The following is an 18,171-nucleotide window of genomic DNA, read 5'->3' on the forward strand; positions in this document are numbered from 1 at the left end:
TTTAGAAAATCCATCCTCCTAGCCTTAGAAAAACATGAGAAAATGTTGCAGTAATATAGTCCAATTTTATCTGAAATATGACATTTGTCTCAAGCCACAAGTGCATTTTTCTGTTGCAGTTTCATATAGTGCTGAGAAAACCTGTAAATATCTGCAAAAACTTAGCAAAACGAATTCTGGATGACTTGCACGGCTGTTACTGCTGTTATTTTAAAGTGCATTGTCAGGGGTGTGTATATCTGTAGTTGGCAGAATGACACATCTGTGCTGTGTGGATAGTAACTGTCAGGAGAAAATAGCGAAAGCATCTACAACTTTATTTCACAAATTGTGTTTGAAGTTTTTGGGAGCATGTTGGAATCATGGTATCACTGCTCCTTTCAGGTGAGAAAACAAGTAAATGCAAGCATAGTCCTGCTTAAGGAAAGGTTAGGTGTTTTTTCCAGGTGGTCAAGGGGACTTATCATTTCCCCAGATTCATGGAGGAGGGTTAGTACTTGTGTGGGAATAATATGGCTGGGACCTTGTGTTTATGTGGGAGCAGGATTCTGCATTAAACCCAGCATGCCACTGCTGGGCTAGACAAGTTCTACAGTCCTCAGTCTTGCCTTAATGTGCCTTAAATCCTCTGCCTTGCTGTCAGGAGACTGCTGCATGTGGCATCTTATGGATCCACCTTCTGCATCCACTAGCTCTTGTTTCAGAAGCAGCTGCAGCCACAGCTGGGTGTACCTGAGTGTGGGGCTATGGGCCCTGAGTGACAGAATATAGAGGGTGCAGCTCATGGTTGTGGCAGGAGATGGCCAGAAGAACTCATATCTTGAGCTGACAGAACTAGGACCCCACCCAGATGGAGCAAAGCTAATTGCTTGTTACATCTCCTGGACTGCTAGGTGTTTTTATCCATTCTGATAGATAAATACTCCTACGCCACTGGGTTTTGCTGCTTAAAGCTAATGAGAAGAAAGAAACATGACCTACTTTTTTTAGTGCTGAAATTTTTCTTTTATATCTCATTTGCAATAAATATAGAAAATACAGCTGGGAATGCTTTATTCATTGTGACAAAACAATGTGACTGATAAATACAAAGAACTAGTTCAAACACTTTCTGTGTTCTGCTGACTCATCTCATCACAAAAAAAAGTTAATTCTGTGTTTTCATCTTAAAAGTTCAGGTGGTAAACATGTCACATAATAGGAAATGTGTGTGAATCTCTTGTTAGGGGGATTTTTTGGTTTTTAAACTTTTATTTTTCTTCACAGAATTTAGAGTAGAATGGAATATTTCAGATGGAAGTAACTTACAATGATCATGTAATCCCACTGCTTGACTACATCAGGGCTCAGCAGAAGTTAATTAAAGCATGTTATTAATGGCATTGTCTAAATGTGTCTTAAACAACAACAACCTAGGAAGCCTGTGCCAGTGTTTGACTGCCTGTGAAGAAAAGCTTCCTTATGACAAGTCTGAACATCCCCTGACAAAGGTATTACATATGCCACCACTGGATACTAGGGAGAAGAGATCAGCACCTCCCATTCCACTTCCCCTCCTCAGCAAACTGTAGGGAATCATGAAGTGGCCCCTAGCCTCCCTTTCTCCACACTAGACAAGCCCAGGGCCCTCAGGTGCTCCTTACAGGGCATTCCTTCCAACTCCACCACCGGCAGCTATGTTGCTTTCCTCTGGATACATCCAAGAACCTTCACATTGTTCCTAAACTGTGGGGCCCAGAACTGCTCACGGTACTGGAGGTGAGGCAGCAGCAAGGCAGAATGCAGTGGGATCATCACCCTCTGCATCAGCCAGTGATGTTGAGCTTGGTGAACCCAAGGATGTGGGTTGCCCTCTTGGCTGCCAGGGCACACTGCTGAGTATCAGAGCATTTGCTTACTTTCCAAAACCTGCTTATAAAGCTGCTCTCTTTGTTGTTGTTTCAGTGAAATTTAATCAATTATCAAATATTTAATGTTTTAGGAAAATATGGAAACAAAATAGATTAATCATGTTTTACTTCCCAAAATCATAATTCTACCTAGCAAACTGATGCACACAACAAAGCAACACCTCTAAATCCCTGTAGATTTTTGGCTGTAGCAGTTTTGGACTCCCATGTGCAAACTATCCCCTCCTCTGCTTACTCTGCACAGCTGTGAGACTGGAAGATCAACTTTCTGTTCATCTATGTGGGACTGAATTTCCAGTAGTATAGACTTGACAGTTCTCATCTACCTTCCCGAACTGGAACTTTGCTGGGGAGCAAAGGATATTCCTCAGAATCAAATAACCTGGAGAAATCAGAAGAAATAAACATGAATAAATGTAATATGCATGTAATATGCATGCATGAAGATCAGAGAACAACTTGCATTTAGTTGGTAGGTACTGAAAAGTAGTTGAAATGATAAGGATTGCAGTTATCATACTTGTATTTATGTGTATGTCTTTTGAAAATGAAGAATATATGCTGCTTGTTGAAAGGGTTTCTTTCGTGATGCAAAATACTTGCTATAAATATGCCACTTTGACAAAAGGGAGTAGTAGGAGGAGGAGTTAAATGTAGAATGCCAAGCAGGAGATTTAAATTATTCTCTGGCATCTTTAACAGGTTTCTGCTGGAAAAATGCATGAAAATAACACTTCCTTTTTAACCACTCTCTTGAACTACTGAAACATATGGTAAATTGCAAACAAAAACATCTATCTTGAAAGAAGTTAGCTGCCAGCTAAGGTTTGAATTGTTAGCCTTGTGAAGCAATAGTCTAGCCCTGCAGGATGGTTCCATCTGGAGAAGTTCTTCATAGTGGAGGATATGTTTTATGAATCCCTGAGATCTTCCAAGCTGGTCAAAGTTTCTCCTGTCTCTGGTGCTAGCCACCAAGTTCCTCAACTTTGTTTAAAAGGAAGAGAAAGGTCCTAGCACATAATTCTAATAATTTTGACTTTTTTAGCTCACTGTTGTCTGAAACATTTTTAAATCAGATGAAGTTATGGGCAAGCTCTGGTAATGTGCCCTCTGTTTTAGTTAGAGGTGAAGAACCAACGTGCTTTCCCAGTGTCCTCACAAGAAAATAGCTATGACTAGGAAAGGTCCTGTATCTGTAGCAAAAGCATTTCAAGCATGCATTTTATCAAATAGAATTGTTTTCAGGGTAATGTAATTCCACAGATTCTTCCTGTAGGTTATAATCTAATCTGGCAGCGGGCTTTGCAAGCTCCCCTACTGGAACAACCAGCTTTGCATCCTGACCTTTAATCTAGCAGTCACCTGCTGCTTGCCAGGCTGGGCAGGGAATCTTCTGGCTATGTTACTCAGTCTGCAGGGAGTCCTTTGGCTCTTAGTCTGTCTCACTAATTTGGAGCTGCCTGTACCCTCAGTGAGACTTCCAGGTTCTGGTTCAATTCCTGCTGTGCAGTCGACAAACTTTACTTTGTTTTAGCCGTTTTTTATTTCCACAGCAATGCTGTATTTTTTTAGTTTCACATTGATGCAGTAGCAATAAAAAATCACACTATTAATTGGAAGGTAGATCCAGCATCAATAGCATTCTTATTCTTTTGATGAGGAAGCAATGAGCCAAAATTTGGGGTTCATAGCATCCATTTTCCTGCAATCCATCAGAGACTCCGGTGTAAATGGATTTTCAACACTGTAAGAACAAATTGTTTCTACTGCAAGAAGATAATGATAGAATCACTTACTTTATTTGTGTACACCGGTGGCAAGTCTTGTTTCCCAAAATACAGAAGAATTGAAAAGAAGTAAACTCAGGGATGACTTCAGAGGCTTTTTCAGCTGCACACATCTCAAAGGCACTCTGCGTGGCACTGTCGCTAGGTGATTTTTTTGTAGAATGTTTTCTTTTTGCTTTCTTGGTCTTCCTTCTTTTTCTGTTTCTTCCATTTTTGTCTCTCCTTTTCCCTTTGTGCTTATTGAAACCATACCTGGTAAACTCGTGAGCAAACTCCCATCATGTCTTGTTTTTAGCAGTGATATTTGTATTTATATTTGCTAAAGAATCCCTTGTATTTCAGAATGTTAATCTGTTACTTGCACAGAGAGCAGTGATTTCAGACAAACTGCCTTAAATAATACACTTTTCCTCTCACCTTGTGATAGATATACATGCACACAGAAATAGATTTAAATTCATTTATCAGAGTGCAGCATCTGGCTAGGAAAATATGAGGCTAGCAGGCATTGGACATGGAGCAGTTTAACTGTCTTTGTAGCTTTATAGAAAATGTTTTCCTTTGCTGACTGCTTGTGATTAAGAATCTCTTAAAAACCAAACCTGTCTCAAATTATAATTGCATTTCTTAAATACTGGATGCTTTTCAAAGTTACCATACAAACACTGCTGAGAGGCAAAGGTGTGCAGAGTCCTTGGCTAAGCAGTATCTCAGCAGCTCCCAGAGACCTGCAGACTGATTTTGCATAAAGCTGAACAGATTGCCCTCCCAGTTTAATAGTGTTTCATATAGTGTGTCCTTAATTATGTCTCTGTGTGCAAGCAGAAGGCTGCTGCTAGCAGGAGACCAGGGCAGTGCTGGCTGCATGTGGCCACTGTTCACACTGTTCTGTTTCTTCAGGTTGAAAAGTTCTGTGGTTAGTTTTTAGGATATTGAAACATTTCTTTTTTTGGGGATGAAGCATTCAGGTGCTTTTAGCTATTTGGAGGCCTGTTAGGAGCAGACAGTGTTTTACTTCTGTCAGATGCAATGAGGTATACGGTGGAGAGCCACTCACTTTAAGAAACAGTTACGCAATGCTGATTTTTGGTTTATTTTTATTTTAAAACTTTCTTCTTCTCTTCATCACAGCTTCTCATCCTTTATTCGTATGTACATAGCTGAGTTGTGTTTTCCTGTGCCAAGAACAATGAATTAATCATATCAACCTTTGTAAAGTTCTGTCTCAGTGCTCCTATTTCACTGCAATAAAATTTGCCAGGGGTCAGTTATGCTCTCTTTTCCTAAGTCAAGCAAAGAAAAGAGAAATTTGGCAGAAAATCTCTGACACTACTGGTCTCAAATGTAACAGGACCATGAGGATTTGCATTTCAAGCTTGTGAATGAATGGGATAGTTTTTTATTGCTTCTTTATGAGCGCAGACACATAGTGGAAACGTAAGAAGAGAATGTGTTAACACAGTTTAAAATTCTGTTCCTTTAGGGCTTGTATCTGTTTGTTATAGTATCTCCTTATTTGTGAGTATATGTTAAGCCACATCTGTGTGAGAAGTGAAGGTAAGTAATCCTCTGCAGTAGCTATATTACATCTGCATTTCACACTGCAGCAGTCCCTTTGGTTATGTTTGCATGACTTGTAAAGGCAGAGGCTCACATACAATATTTTCAGTCGTAGGAGTGAGTTGAGCTTGTGTTTATGTAACACAAATGCTGCTTATGCAGTTCATATTTCAAATACCTGTAGCTGGTCATGCTTTAGCCTCTGCTGAGCCATTTTCTTAGGATGCAGTTTTGTTCCTGATATAAACTGATGAGATTGTGGCGCTGGCATTATTGATGCTCCTTCCCTTGTTCCCCTGGTTCCTGCATTATGCTTGTGTGAGGAAAGCTGCAGGAGCTACTTGGCAGGAGGGAGGAACATTGTGTCATCTCAGTGACAGCCAGCAGTGAGATCTGCTGAGTTGTATCATCCAACTGCACCATAAAGGTGCCCCTGCCAAATGCAATACATTCAGTTTTTGGCTGAGTCAGTGGGTGGATAACGTGGCTGATACATTTCTGGAGTGAGGGCAGTGTGGAAAGAGTAACCAAATTAAAAAAGAAGGAAGAAAATTAGCAGGACCATCTTCATCTTTAGAGGCACAGGTGTGCCAGGCTGTGAAATAGGTATTTGAGTTGAACTTAGACATGCATTCAATTTTTTTTTTTTTAACGTCAGGCTTCTAAAATGTGCTTGTGGTCTGACAAATCATCTTAGAAGGTAACCTCATAACGCTTTGTTCTCATTCACCACATGTAGTCTGAATGTTTTTGGGGGTGGGATTTTGTGTTGGGAAGATGCCTATTTGTTCTTGGGATCTGTCTGGAATGAGTGGAGAGTTCAGGCTAGGCTTTCAGTTCCTTCAATTCAAAGAGGACCAGACTGTAGGACAGTCAGTGCTGCACATCTCAGTCACCAGCCAATGCACAGAGTGGTCCCTGCTGTCATTCCCTCCACTTGCAGGCAGGAGGACAGAAGCCCAGGGAGTACCTTATCTCCAGAAGCTGGGGGGTAGAGTCTACAGCAGGGGACCAACCTTCCACTTTGAGCACCAGACGCTCAGCAACGTTCCTCCTATTGACACCATGAAGAAATTTGAAAGTGAGAATGTGTCTGCTTTGTCCCATTTATATTAACTGGGCTAATGATAAAAGGCAGAGAAGTTTTCTTTAATCGTGGCACAGTTCCTATTGATATTGCAACTTGAGTCATCTTGCATATAGTAGAGTAGAATTAATATTTGTTTATCCTGTCTGAGTTAGATAAATCCTGGGCTACTGAGATTTTTTCAAGGTATTGAATAACTTGGTTAAAATAGTATAGAAATAGTATGAAATGCAGCTGACTTTTAGTAATGAAGAGACCACAGGCTAAGCTCCCCTGGTTCAGCAGCTGTCAGTAAGGAAGCCTTTCTAGGACAGGAGAACTTCTGAAAACAGGTTCAGGAAGCATAGACAGGGTGAAAAAGAGGGAAACTGTCACTTGTTGGAAGTGATGAGAAGCTTCCAGGGAACTTTGGATAGAGGATGTAATCTGATTTTTCTAAACTTCTGCTCCAACCTGGACATGGTTTATAATGGTAACATCTGCATTTTCTCATTCTACTAGTAAATGAGCGATAGGATTTCTCTTGCTACTGGAGATCACTGTTCAGTTTAGCTGAGAGATCTGATATGAGTTGTGTGGGAAACAGAAATCTTAGAACAGAACAGTTTTTAGTCTGGGCAAAGAGGTGAAAAGTGAGGTGGCTGATGTGAGGTGAATTCTGAACAGAAGCAAGCAAATATTTCAAGTAAAGACAGTCAGTTAATTGTGGGAACAATTTGCAAAGACCAATCCTCTGTTATTATCAGTTCAGGAATGGAGCTTAGAGGGGAAAAAAAGTCTGAAAAAACCCTTTGCTCATAGGAATTAATTCAGGGGTGCTGAAAGTTAGAACAGATAATCCCAGTGGTCCCACCTGGACTGGCCTGAGTATGTCTTCAAAATATTTCTCCAAAGCAGTCTGAAAACATATCCTCCTGTTACCTGTTGCAAATCAGTATAAAGAAATGACAACTAGGACAGAAAGACAGAATACTTTAGCTACAATAGACTTCCTTTATAAATTGGGTTACTGATTAAGTGATTAGCTCATTTTAGCAGTTTTATGTATCACAATGGACATCCTATTTTTGCTGCTTTTTAATCCTAATAAAGATACCAGCTCTGAATACAAGGATAAAATTGAGTTGTCTCTGGGGACTTTTTCCTGTCTTAGTTTTGTGAATAGAAATACAGATTAACAATAAAACCAAACCCAGATAAATGATGTTCAGGAAAGAATTACCCTGCCAAAAATAGGGGAGGCAAACATTGGACTATAAAAGCAGAGCATTAACTCCATCAGAGTTTTCTCACTGCATTTAAAGATAGATTAGGATCATATTACATAAAGACTTTCCTCTGGAACTTCATAGTGGATATATGTTTTGAAGGTGTATTTTGAAGTGTCTGTTTTTACCCAAAATATGTTGATGCTGAAGCAGTCTGTCATGTAAGACTACAAAGGCTTTCCCAAAGAGGTGTATGAATAGCCACAAACCAAGTTTTTCTGAACACGGTACCTCTGACAATGGGGATTATTTTTTTCTGGTTCCTTTCAGTTGCATCAGACTCGAGAAACCTTGGAAGCAGCAAGATACTTTACAAAGAGGGTTATCCACCTCCATAGTTTGTCAAGTGAGGATGTATTTTTCTCCACTGGGCTCTTGACAGGACAGGGTAAGAAGGAAGTGAGGACTGACTCTGCTCCTTGTGCCGTGGTGCCTTTGCTCCGTGTTTCCCAAACGGGGGAGCTTTTGGGGCCCCGGGTGAGCACAGATGAGAGCGGCGGGCAGGACTGGGAGGCTGACGCACTTCTGCGGCACAGATCCAGTTGTGGACAGAGACAAAGGTCCTGTGGTGTTCCTGGGGAGTAATCAGCTGGCTTCTGTTGTGACAGATGCTCTGAGCATCCATCTTAAACAACAAGGCGTAATTTAATGGGATTTTAAATACAACTAATGCTCTTGTTTCAGTTTATAGGCCTGAATCGAATAAATTGGGGAGGAGAAAATGCTGGTTTTTTGGCTTGAAATTTTCAGGCTATTTTGTTTAGGTTTATGCAGCTGTTACATCCACAGCTGATAACTCATACAGATGTCATGTGGAGAATTGTAAGGCTTATGGCTGAAAAAACCAAAAACCCCAATTTACTTCACTTCAGCATCTTAATTAGTTTTATAAAAATAAAATGAGGCATTAGGAAGTTTGTGCTCATGGGAGAATTCTAATGGTGTGAACTGTAAAATAATAGGGATCTGACTAGATCTAAATTGCTCAGTTTAGAGGCTGCTGGGAGACTGCAGATGAAAAATGGTCCTGGTGGATACACCTGTCCTGGTGTGTGTCCTGGCCCTGAGAATGGAGCTGTAGTCTGGAACTGTTTGAAGAATGGTTGCTGGCACAGTCAGCCTCGGCCAAGGCTAACTTAGAGTCTCACAAGCAGCCCATGGCCATGATTTAGATGTTACAGCATGCCAGGGATCATCCCCAGTGAGCAGTTTGCAAGCAGCAGCTTGGAGAGGCTGCTGGTGTAATAGCTTTGGTCAGAGGATGCCAATTGGCCTTGGGGCCAGAGGGCTGACCCGGCCACTCTGGAGTTTGCTCATTGCTCTGACCAGTGCAGGAGGGCTTTGCATGTGAGTTTTAGCAGCACTTCACTGTAAGGAAATTACCTCTCTCACATATCATTTTAGACATCTCCTTTCTGTTTAACCACATATTTAATACTTGCATTAAGGCTATCTCAATCTGTCCCTTTTGTGTTCTTTTGCAGCTTCTTTTTTTGTTGAACGACAGAGGAAAATGTTTTTGTCTTTCACTTCTACACTTTGAATTTTTAGGGATGTGGTAAAGGGTGTGTTGCCTGTGGTAGCTGCAGTGATGATGATGCAGTAATTTGCTGTTGTAGATAATGTATTACTTGCATGCAAGTTTAGAAGCTGCCTTCTCTATAAAAAAGTCATTCTTTCACATATGCCTAAAAAACTGTACCAGTGTGTGCAAATAAAGGAAAAAGAATAAGACACCATGCACAAATTTACTGTGCAGTCCACTTCTTAAGAAAGACAGTAATTGTTTCAAAGCTTTGTATTTGTAGTCTCTTGAGATGGCTACCTTATTTCAAGGAAATAAGAATTCCATCAGGATTGCTTTCAAAATTACGTATTTTTGTGATGCATTTAGATAGAGTCGGTTGTGTGACAGGAGCAACTAGCACATGCATTTTGAAAATCCTCTGATTTCCAAAGAGTATCTAGGTCATATGATACCCACAGGCATGATTCATTCACCTGGGCTTTATGCCAGCCAGCAACCGCATGGATATGACACTCCAGGAATACTGTAAAATTTTTAAAGCTGATTTTTTTTTCAAATAACACTGTGATGATAGCTGTAAAAAATATGGCACATAATTTATAGTTCCTTTCTGAAAGTATTGATTCCATTAGGTTGATGCAAAAAGTACACAGGCTTTCATTTCAAAGGTTGGTGTCTTGATGTAAAGTCCTTTTTGAGGCAGTGGTTGTCTTTACCTGAGTATATCTTCTTGAAGCCCAGCTAGCTCTTAAGGGCTGATCTTAATATTATGCACTTGTAAAGGTTGGAAAAGACCTCTGAGATCATTAAGTCCAACCAATCTTAACTACAATGAAATAAAACCTGCCAGTGTTCTGCCTCTTTGTATAAAGATGATACTCTCTTTGAGGGGCAGAAACCCCATACATTTAATACAAACCTCATTCTTTTTCTTTTTTTGCAAAAAATTTCATTTTCAAGAGATGACATCACGCTTACTTTCAGGCATGTGTATTATACTGACAGACACTCTTAGCTAAATATTCAACAAACCTTGCTCAGGAAACTGTTGAGCTGCATTTTAAAAAATGTGTAGGTGTCTAGAAAAACAAAAATGTGTGTAGCTGGGGTGGATTTTTTTCAGATGTACTAACATGTTCATCTCAATGAATCTCATTTACTTTTAGGAGTAAATTCTTCTGGGACTTGCCAGGTTATTTATCTTGCATTTTTAGGTGCCTGTGTACTTTAAAAATGTAGCCCCTCATGTCTTTGAAAACCAACTGCCTCTTTTAACTTCTATTTCTGAAGAGGTCATTACAGTTTGCTTTTAAAAATATCTTTAGAGGGTGAAGGCTGGAAATTACCAAAGCTGAATTAAACAGACAGCCTTAGACAGTTGAGGTGAAGAAGTATAACCTTTGCCAACATGTAAAGAAACAGCAGTTCTTAAATTTTGTGAACTTACAACTGAAAAAAAACATTCTCTCCTTTGTCTTTCTGAGTTTGTGACTTCCCATCCTATGAAAGTGGGATAGGAGAGGAGGAAAGTTCTCATATTTGTGAGCATGTCTGTGTTGCGGAGGACTTGCTGACTTTAGGTTTTTTAATTTTCCTTCTTCCATCTAGATAAAGAAGAGGCAGCAGGATGTGGTGAGGTTTCTAGAGGCCAATCGCATAGAGTTCGAAGAAGTGGATATCACTATGTCAGAGGAGAAGAGACAATGGATGTATAAAAATATTCCTGAGGACAGGCAGCCTGCACAAGGCAATCCACTGCCACCACAGATATTCAGTGACGATCGGTACTGTGGGGTAAGTAGCTGTTATGGTTCTCAGTGGACAATATATTAGTACAATATTCATATATTGTACACTAAGCATTTAAACATGGGACTTGCTGTTGAGCTTTCTCTACTAGAATCTGAATTAATGGGGCAATAGGATCAGGTAATGATCATACAGGGAAAATTCAGGTCATTCTTCTGTAAATCCTAGGGCTGTCTAGGGGATTCCCTCCAGGAATGTAAAAACCAGAAATGTCACAAGCTTCATGTACAACCTGTTGATGGTAAAGTGCCAGGTGAGACCACTGTAAGCTGGGAATTTGTGATATTCTTGCTGCTTGGGTCTAGTCCAAGCACAAAAATCAGTAGAAAGTCTGTCTTTGGCACAGTAAATCAGAACACTGGCTAGATTGAGTTTTATTGTTATTGTAATTAAGCTCCTTCTCTGCTGCTGTCACTGTGTAAATTTCATTTAATCTCAGAGTGTCTTTATGCAATCAGAGTGTTTAGGATAAATGAACACTATTTGCTGTAAATCTGACAACAGGTTGATGGGTGGGCTGTTTTTTTGCTGTAAGCTTCTCCATCCACCCGTGCAAGCTGAAGCAGTAGCCTTTGATACGTACATCCAAAGTGGTTCTGACTCAGTCCCTGCCAGATTCAACTGTGCTGCTCAGGTCTGATGAGAGCCTGGTGACTGCAGTGCAATTGTTAGTTTAATGCAGGAAGCATATTAAAAGTGATTTAGGATCCTCTGCAACAAAGAGATTTGGTATGATGCAGCAGCTAACTGTTTCTCGAGGTGAAGTATTTAACATCCTTCCCATGTGCTTTGTATTTGCCTTACTTGTTTACCTCAGCAGTATAACTCTTATCTTCTTACTTCCAGGTAAGGTAAGTCAATCAAAGAAATGTATCTGGGACGTGGAAGGGATTATTACCCTCACTTATGGATCAGCCCCTCATTTACAAATAACAACCTCTGCATTGTTCTGTGTGATTTTAGTTTGCCTCGGAAATACAACATTTTAAGCTGTTGTTTCTTATCCTTTCAGATTGCCTTTATAGAATGTTTTAACCTAGTCCTAGAAGTTGCTGTTTGGAATTAGCAAGGCAGAAGATGTCATGCAACATGTGAGATGATCTCATTAATCTGTCTGCTGAGCTGATAGCCATTTTGGTTGAGCAGACTTAATCTTATTACTACACTTCACTGTCTGCATGAACATCTTTAAAGAGCAGACATGCTTTGAAAGAAACTATATTTTCTAGGATGAAGGAGAAAGGATGTGCAGGATCTCCAACAGTCATGAGTTAACCTACTGCATTAGTTAATGAAGTTCTTAGGTAATAGAGTGGAGATAAAATATCATGCAGAAGGCAAAGGAGGTCAGTGCTGGAAAATGGGGTAAAACACTACAATTAGATAAAAGTCAGAAAACCTTGCAAATCTTGTCTCTCTCTGTCATTTCCACAGTTAGTGTTTTCATGTGTTTATCTTGACATAAATAACTAAAGCATAATCTCTATTAAGTACCTTAAACTGAAAAAATACTGTGTTTTCTGTCAGTAGAATTAGTGAAATTTGTAGCTTATCATTTCTGATTTGTGTCTGGACAATTTTTAATCCAGTTTTCTGTATTAAAAAACTCTGTCTGTTTTTCTGCATTCTACAGTCTTATCAGGAAACTTTCTATACATACTCATTCAGGCTTATGCATTGTTGCTGACAGTTCACTCTTCTTTGTGATACAAACTGCTCCATTGCTGTACCTCTAAAGGTATGGGGGCCAAGCAAAATAGGTGCACTTTTTTGTTTTGGTCATGTTACTTCAATAGAAGTTCACAAGCATATGATGTCCGTGACTTAATGTTATATTCATAGCTATGGTGGTTTTTCTGTGTTAGTATTAGCATTAATGATTTTGGGGTATTTTTTCTCACTACATTCTTTTAGTAAAAAACCTCAGCAATGTGCACAATAGGTTTATCTAAGACTAGATTTTCCTGGCTAGGGTATCACCATTTGAAATAATCACTTTTCAGGATGTAACTGCTGGCTAGAGGAAGTTTGTCTTTAATGGTTTCAGTAAGTACCTAAATTAATTTGTGTCAACCATTTGAACATCTGGCAGTTCATGTAGGTGGGGAGAAAGGTACTAAAAGATGATCAATGTTTACTGGTTCACAGAGTGTCTTGTACCACAGAGGGAAGGATTCTGCTGGTACCACAAGACAAACTCCATGTTTTGAAGCGTGAGCACGACCTTGTGGTTTTTCTGAGTTGATGTAATTGCAGATACAATCATTAATCATTAATCTGTCTTCTCCTTTTCTCAGTCTTCTGAGATGCACTCCCCATTTTTCAGTAACAAGTTATGCTAAGAGATTTTGAAATAATGAACTTGGCAAAAACAATTTTTATTTCCTGTGAACAAGATAAGAGCTGCAAGCACATGAAAGCACAAATAATTTGACTGATAATCAAGTGCTATGTTACAGCACCAACAATATGACAATTGACATATTTTCATGACTTCACAATCTGTTGTTTCATCTTAGTGACATTGCTATAACATTGTGTGTGAGAAGAGAGTCTACTTTTCAGACAAATGAGACACGTGATCCCACTTTTCAAATGTGCAGTAGTGTAAATCTGAAATTAGTACAGTTATCTTGCTCTAGTTAGTGCTCTGTAAGAGTGAGGAGATGTTAGTGTCTAGTGCATGTTTCTGGAGAAAACTCATGCACTTTGCATAAAGTGCAAATAGCAAAGCAGGGTTAATTTGGGGTAGAGCCTTAATAGGATCTGGTAGGTTGTGTTGTGTTGTTGGGCTCTGGAGTCAGTTTTGTCTTGCCCAGTTCCTTCCAGAGCACATCTTCAGTTAGATTTAATGGCTCCTGCTATAGTGCTTTGACCTACAGCTATGAAATGCAACTCAAATTGTGGATTATGTTCTCCCAAGAAAATGATCCTATACTTTCCCAGCCACTGTTCTCGACAGCAGAAGGGTTTACCCACCTGATTTGCTTGATTGTGGTACATGTTTCACATTCATGGATAACCTGTTCAGTGACTTCAGTGCTCAGGTCCACCCCTTGATCATGAGCCTGTCTCTACATTGCATCTCCTCCTAGGTGTCCTGGTGTGTCCAAGGGCCCACTGAGCTCTGGTCAGCTTGCCCTTACATTCCCCATCCAGGTCCACTGCAGGCATTTCAGCTCTGGCAGCCTGGTCTGCCTGTTCCTTGTTTCCATGTTCTTCAGGAACATGGCTTTGGGTGTGTGAGTATTTACATAACATCCTTTTACAAGGTTCTCTACCCAGGCAGCAGTGCCCTGCAGGAGCCCAGATATTTAAGCAGAAAGCCAGGAATGCTGGAAAACTGAACATCTCAAATTAGGCCTATGCCTCACGCCTGCCTCTTCTTGAGTTCTCCACGGCTGAGTATACAACTCTTCTTAGACTAGAAGTGATTCCTGGATCTTTCAGAAGCCTGGAAATATCCACTTCCCAGTGAAACTCTAATCTTGTGAAGCTGCAAGTTAGCACTTTGAACAGTGACAGTTTTATATGCAGAAATCTGCCACTGAAGGGGAATTGCCTGAAATTTAGGCCAACCAAAATTAAAAGGAAATCTGTCTCCAGGTGGGAATTTGAGCCAAAGGGAAAATATTTACATAGCAGGCTGACTCTTCCTTTTTTTTTTTTTTTTTCATCTTTTCCCTTTGAAGCTGTTTCTATGGTTTAGAGTATTATGGTAAGTCCTGATAGAATGCCTAGTGGGCAGCAGTAGAGACAGAAATATGTGATATTTATTGTCCTTCCCGGAAATGTAGTGTATGGATGTGAACTCCAACAAAACAGCAAAGGCATATAGACAAAAAAGAAGGAAAATAGGTTGCTGGAAGAGGTGCAGTGTTCTTGGGAAACTATTCAGTGCACAGACAATTATTTTAGCCCTGATTTCTTTGCACTGTTATGTATCATTCTGTTCTGGGTTTTTTTTAAGGTTATGAAAAGGTGCATGCATACATGTTTCTTTTTCTTCCTTTTTTATACGTGTCACATTACAAATAAGTAACTGCTCACTGATAAAAGAAAGAAGAGAATTTAACAAAACTGGCTAGAGGCCACCTCAGATTTTCTGCCCTGGCCTGTCTTTGGGGACTTTTTTATTATTCTTGTGCCTACAGGTACAGAGAGCTTGAACCCCTAGCTCCTCAGACAGTGTGGCAGAGTTCACCTTAGCATGCCTGCTGTAGTATGTTCACTTCAGGAGCTAGAGGAGTTGTGAGGCTAATTTGTTATCCAGCAAGTCTACATTTGATTCTCTATACCCTTGGAGATATCTTATTTGGTTCACTTAACTTTTTTTTAGTCCAGGTCTGCTTTTAGAAGAGGGATAATTTTGCTAGATAAAAGTTAATGTGAATTGCTCAGAGATCATGTAACAATTGTTAATGGTTGATGATGCTAAAACTTTCTTGACTAACTATTTTTGCCATCAGAAGTAGAGTTTCGTGTATGGCAAATTTAAGCTCTGTGTGAAATTGTTCTTAATTACCTTTTGCAATTGTATTGGAGCAGTTTTTGGCTCACAGGCATCCACAAACCCTAGGCTGACTGTGACTTGAGGCCAGTGACATGTGGTGTTTATCTTCCTGATTAAGGCCCTGTCTCAAGAGAGGAATATAGAAGGCAGAGCTGGTGTTGGAAATCAACTCCTGCCCAAGAGTTCTTCTCCATGTTGGGAAGATTCTGTTCAGATCATTCACAAGGGCTAGTTATGATTTCAGATTATGCCTATACTTTTGCCATCCACTTCTCCATTGCTTTTCTGTGTCCTGAGGAAAAGAGCCTTAGTTCTGTGTAATAGGTACTTTTTAAAGGGAAATGTGGTACCAGAGGCAGAGTGTAGAGTAGCCAGCTTGCCCAGTGTCAAGGCTTAAAAAACAGAAGCTCAGCAACCATGTAAAAATAAAATAGTCCAAGAATTTTATCTTCCTCAGAGAAGTCAGGACTCATTTCAGTAACTTATTATAGTGCTGCTATTTACCCTGTAGTAGAGAGAGTACAATTCTGTGGAGCACAGTTTTTATTTGGACTAAATAAACTTCATTAATAGCTGTTTCAAAGTGAAGCAGCAGTATTTTGTAAACTGTCCCTTCACATAAAGATGATAGGTGTCAAAGACATCTCTGGAGATACTTAACTATGTTTGCAGACCTTTTATTTCCTAAATATAACAATGTAGGGTGTTCATATATTTTAGAAAACTTAAAAGGGACTGGTGTTAAATTAGAATTGTTACTTTTACAGGACATAGTAGAAAGTACTGTACATATATTTTTCATTTTTATATTTATTACACTGATATTCTGCAAAATTTATGAGCAAGTATGATATAATTATTAAAAATTTTGTTTGGGATCCTAATTCTGCTTTCCATGAAACAGAAACTTCCTATTGTGCCATGCTTTCTTTAAAAAACAGGTTTTATTATTGAAGATGTTGAACTACATTAACTAAAGTCTTTTTAAAAGGCCAGTTCTAAAATAGAGAATAAATTATATATGAGGAAAGGCTAAGAAATCTTAATAAGCAGCAGTTATACTTTGAAGTCACATAGTATTGCCCAGAATACAGATGTAGCAGTAATTGGGAGCAATATCTAGGAAAGGCCACGGCTGTTGTCAGAGAAGAGCCAGGATGAAATAAGTGATTCAGTCCACTACAGTTCCACTTGTGTCCAAGTTAAAATATGTGCTTGCAGAGCTTCTGTGCAACATAGTAATTTTGTGACTTTTAGTCATTACCTCATGTAACAGGCTGACTTCCACAGTTAACTCCCTGATGTTTCCATTGCTCTCAAATTGCTGTTGTGGTCTGATTTGATAATATTCTTATCCAAACAATTTCTAGAATGACACAAGGAGCTGGAATGTGCACAAAAGGTGGAGGTGACAGCTCTTGCCATCCACAGTACTTATGGATTCTGCCACTAACTCCCCTGAATATTCCCCTGCCCCCGGTGGGCACTAGGTTTGAGGCCTTCTGTGCTTGTCTGAGAGTCATCCTGCTGCAGTTGGATTCCTTGCCTTGGAGGTGAGGGATATCAGTTCTTAGATAGCTGATGTCTGTGTACCCTGGCACCATTGCTGCATGAATGGCAAACATCACATCAGCCTGAGTTTGTCCTGTACTGTCCAAACAATAGAGCTGTGGCTGACATCTGCTCCCTTTTATTAAAGCCTTTGTTTCTGGAAGGCTACAGCTAAACAGATTACCAAAATAAACATCTGGCCTTTAGTAGAGGAGTAACAAGTTGCTTTGTAGAGTAAATTCTATAAGCTCTTTAAAAATCCTGTGCAGAGATCTTATCAGAAGGTTAGGTAATGAAAACTGTCATGTTTAGTTTGTCCTGTGTTGTACAGACAAGATCTTCTTTTATTTGTATATTTATATAATATTAGAAGAGACTCACACATGCACACACATTCTCCATGGAGGGCTCTGCTGTGCGAGAGTTTTCCATTGTAATCCTAATCAGATCAGTAAATGAATGTCATCTGTTCTGGAGAACTGAGCTGCCCTTTGCAGGGAGCATGTTAGCAGCTCACTCTCAATGGCATACAGTATTAACTCAGTTGGTAGCAAACTGCTGATTCAATGTGTTTAGGTTATGAGTTCCTCACTATTACTTGAAGGAACAATTATGTTCCCCCTTTTAGAAGAATGGAGAGATCATAATCTTATATTAAAAATATTGACAAAGATAAATAAACTTGAACAGCATGCCAGTGGAGTACTCAGTAAGTGTTGTCCAGTAATCATTTCACTTTAAAAATCTTTAGGAAAAGCTATGCAAGCTACATTTGGGTGGGCATCTTGTTTTTCTGCATCTTGGTGTGGTAAGCAATAAAGATTTGTCTGAAATGTTTAACAAGCTCGCTCTTGTTGCCAACTAAAAGCAAACAACAACATAACCAACTTCTTTAAAGAAACTTACTGGAAAGAATTTTATTCACAGTTGCTGTCTTTGAAAGTTTGGTATAATGTTCTCCTAATCTCAGTGCAGTAGTGAAGGTAAAATTGCTAATTGTAAATCTACTTTGTGTTAGTGCTTTACTTTGACCCAATGCCTTCGTGCTTCTGTTATGTTCCTTGAAGTCCAAATAATTACTTATGCTGATCTGCAGTACTGCCAGTTTTAACTTTGGTGTGCAGTAAATAGTTTCTCCCAGCAGTGACAGTGTTTATT

The 18,171-nt window shown here is 39.5% G+C and overlaps 1 protein-coding gene across 2 annotated transcripts in view; it reads left to right on the top strand.

Annotated features, from left to right (window-relative positions):
- The window catches only part of SH3BGRL2 (SH3 domain binding glutamate rich protein like 2), a 38,647-nt gene that overhangs the window by 10,520 nt on the left and 9,956 nt on the right, over window positions 1–18,171 (top strand). For both annotated transcript variants that reach the window (XM_063389525.1, XM_063389524.1), the window contains exon 2: window positions 10,749–10,934. In XM_063389525.1, coding sequence (XP_063245595.1) covers window positions 10,749–10,934 — 186 coding nt within the window. The remainder of the gene's footprint in view (window positions 1–10,748; window positions 10,935–18,171) is intronic.

Source organism: Prinia subflava, chromosome 2 (assembly GCF_021018805.1).
Source record: "Prinia subflava isolate CZ2003 ecotype Zambia chromosome 2, Cam_Psub_1.2, whole genome shotgun sequence".
NCBI lineage: Eukaryota > Metazoa > Chordata > Aves > Passeriformes > Cisticolidae > Prinia > Prinia subflava.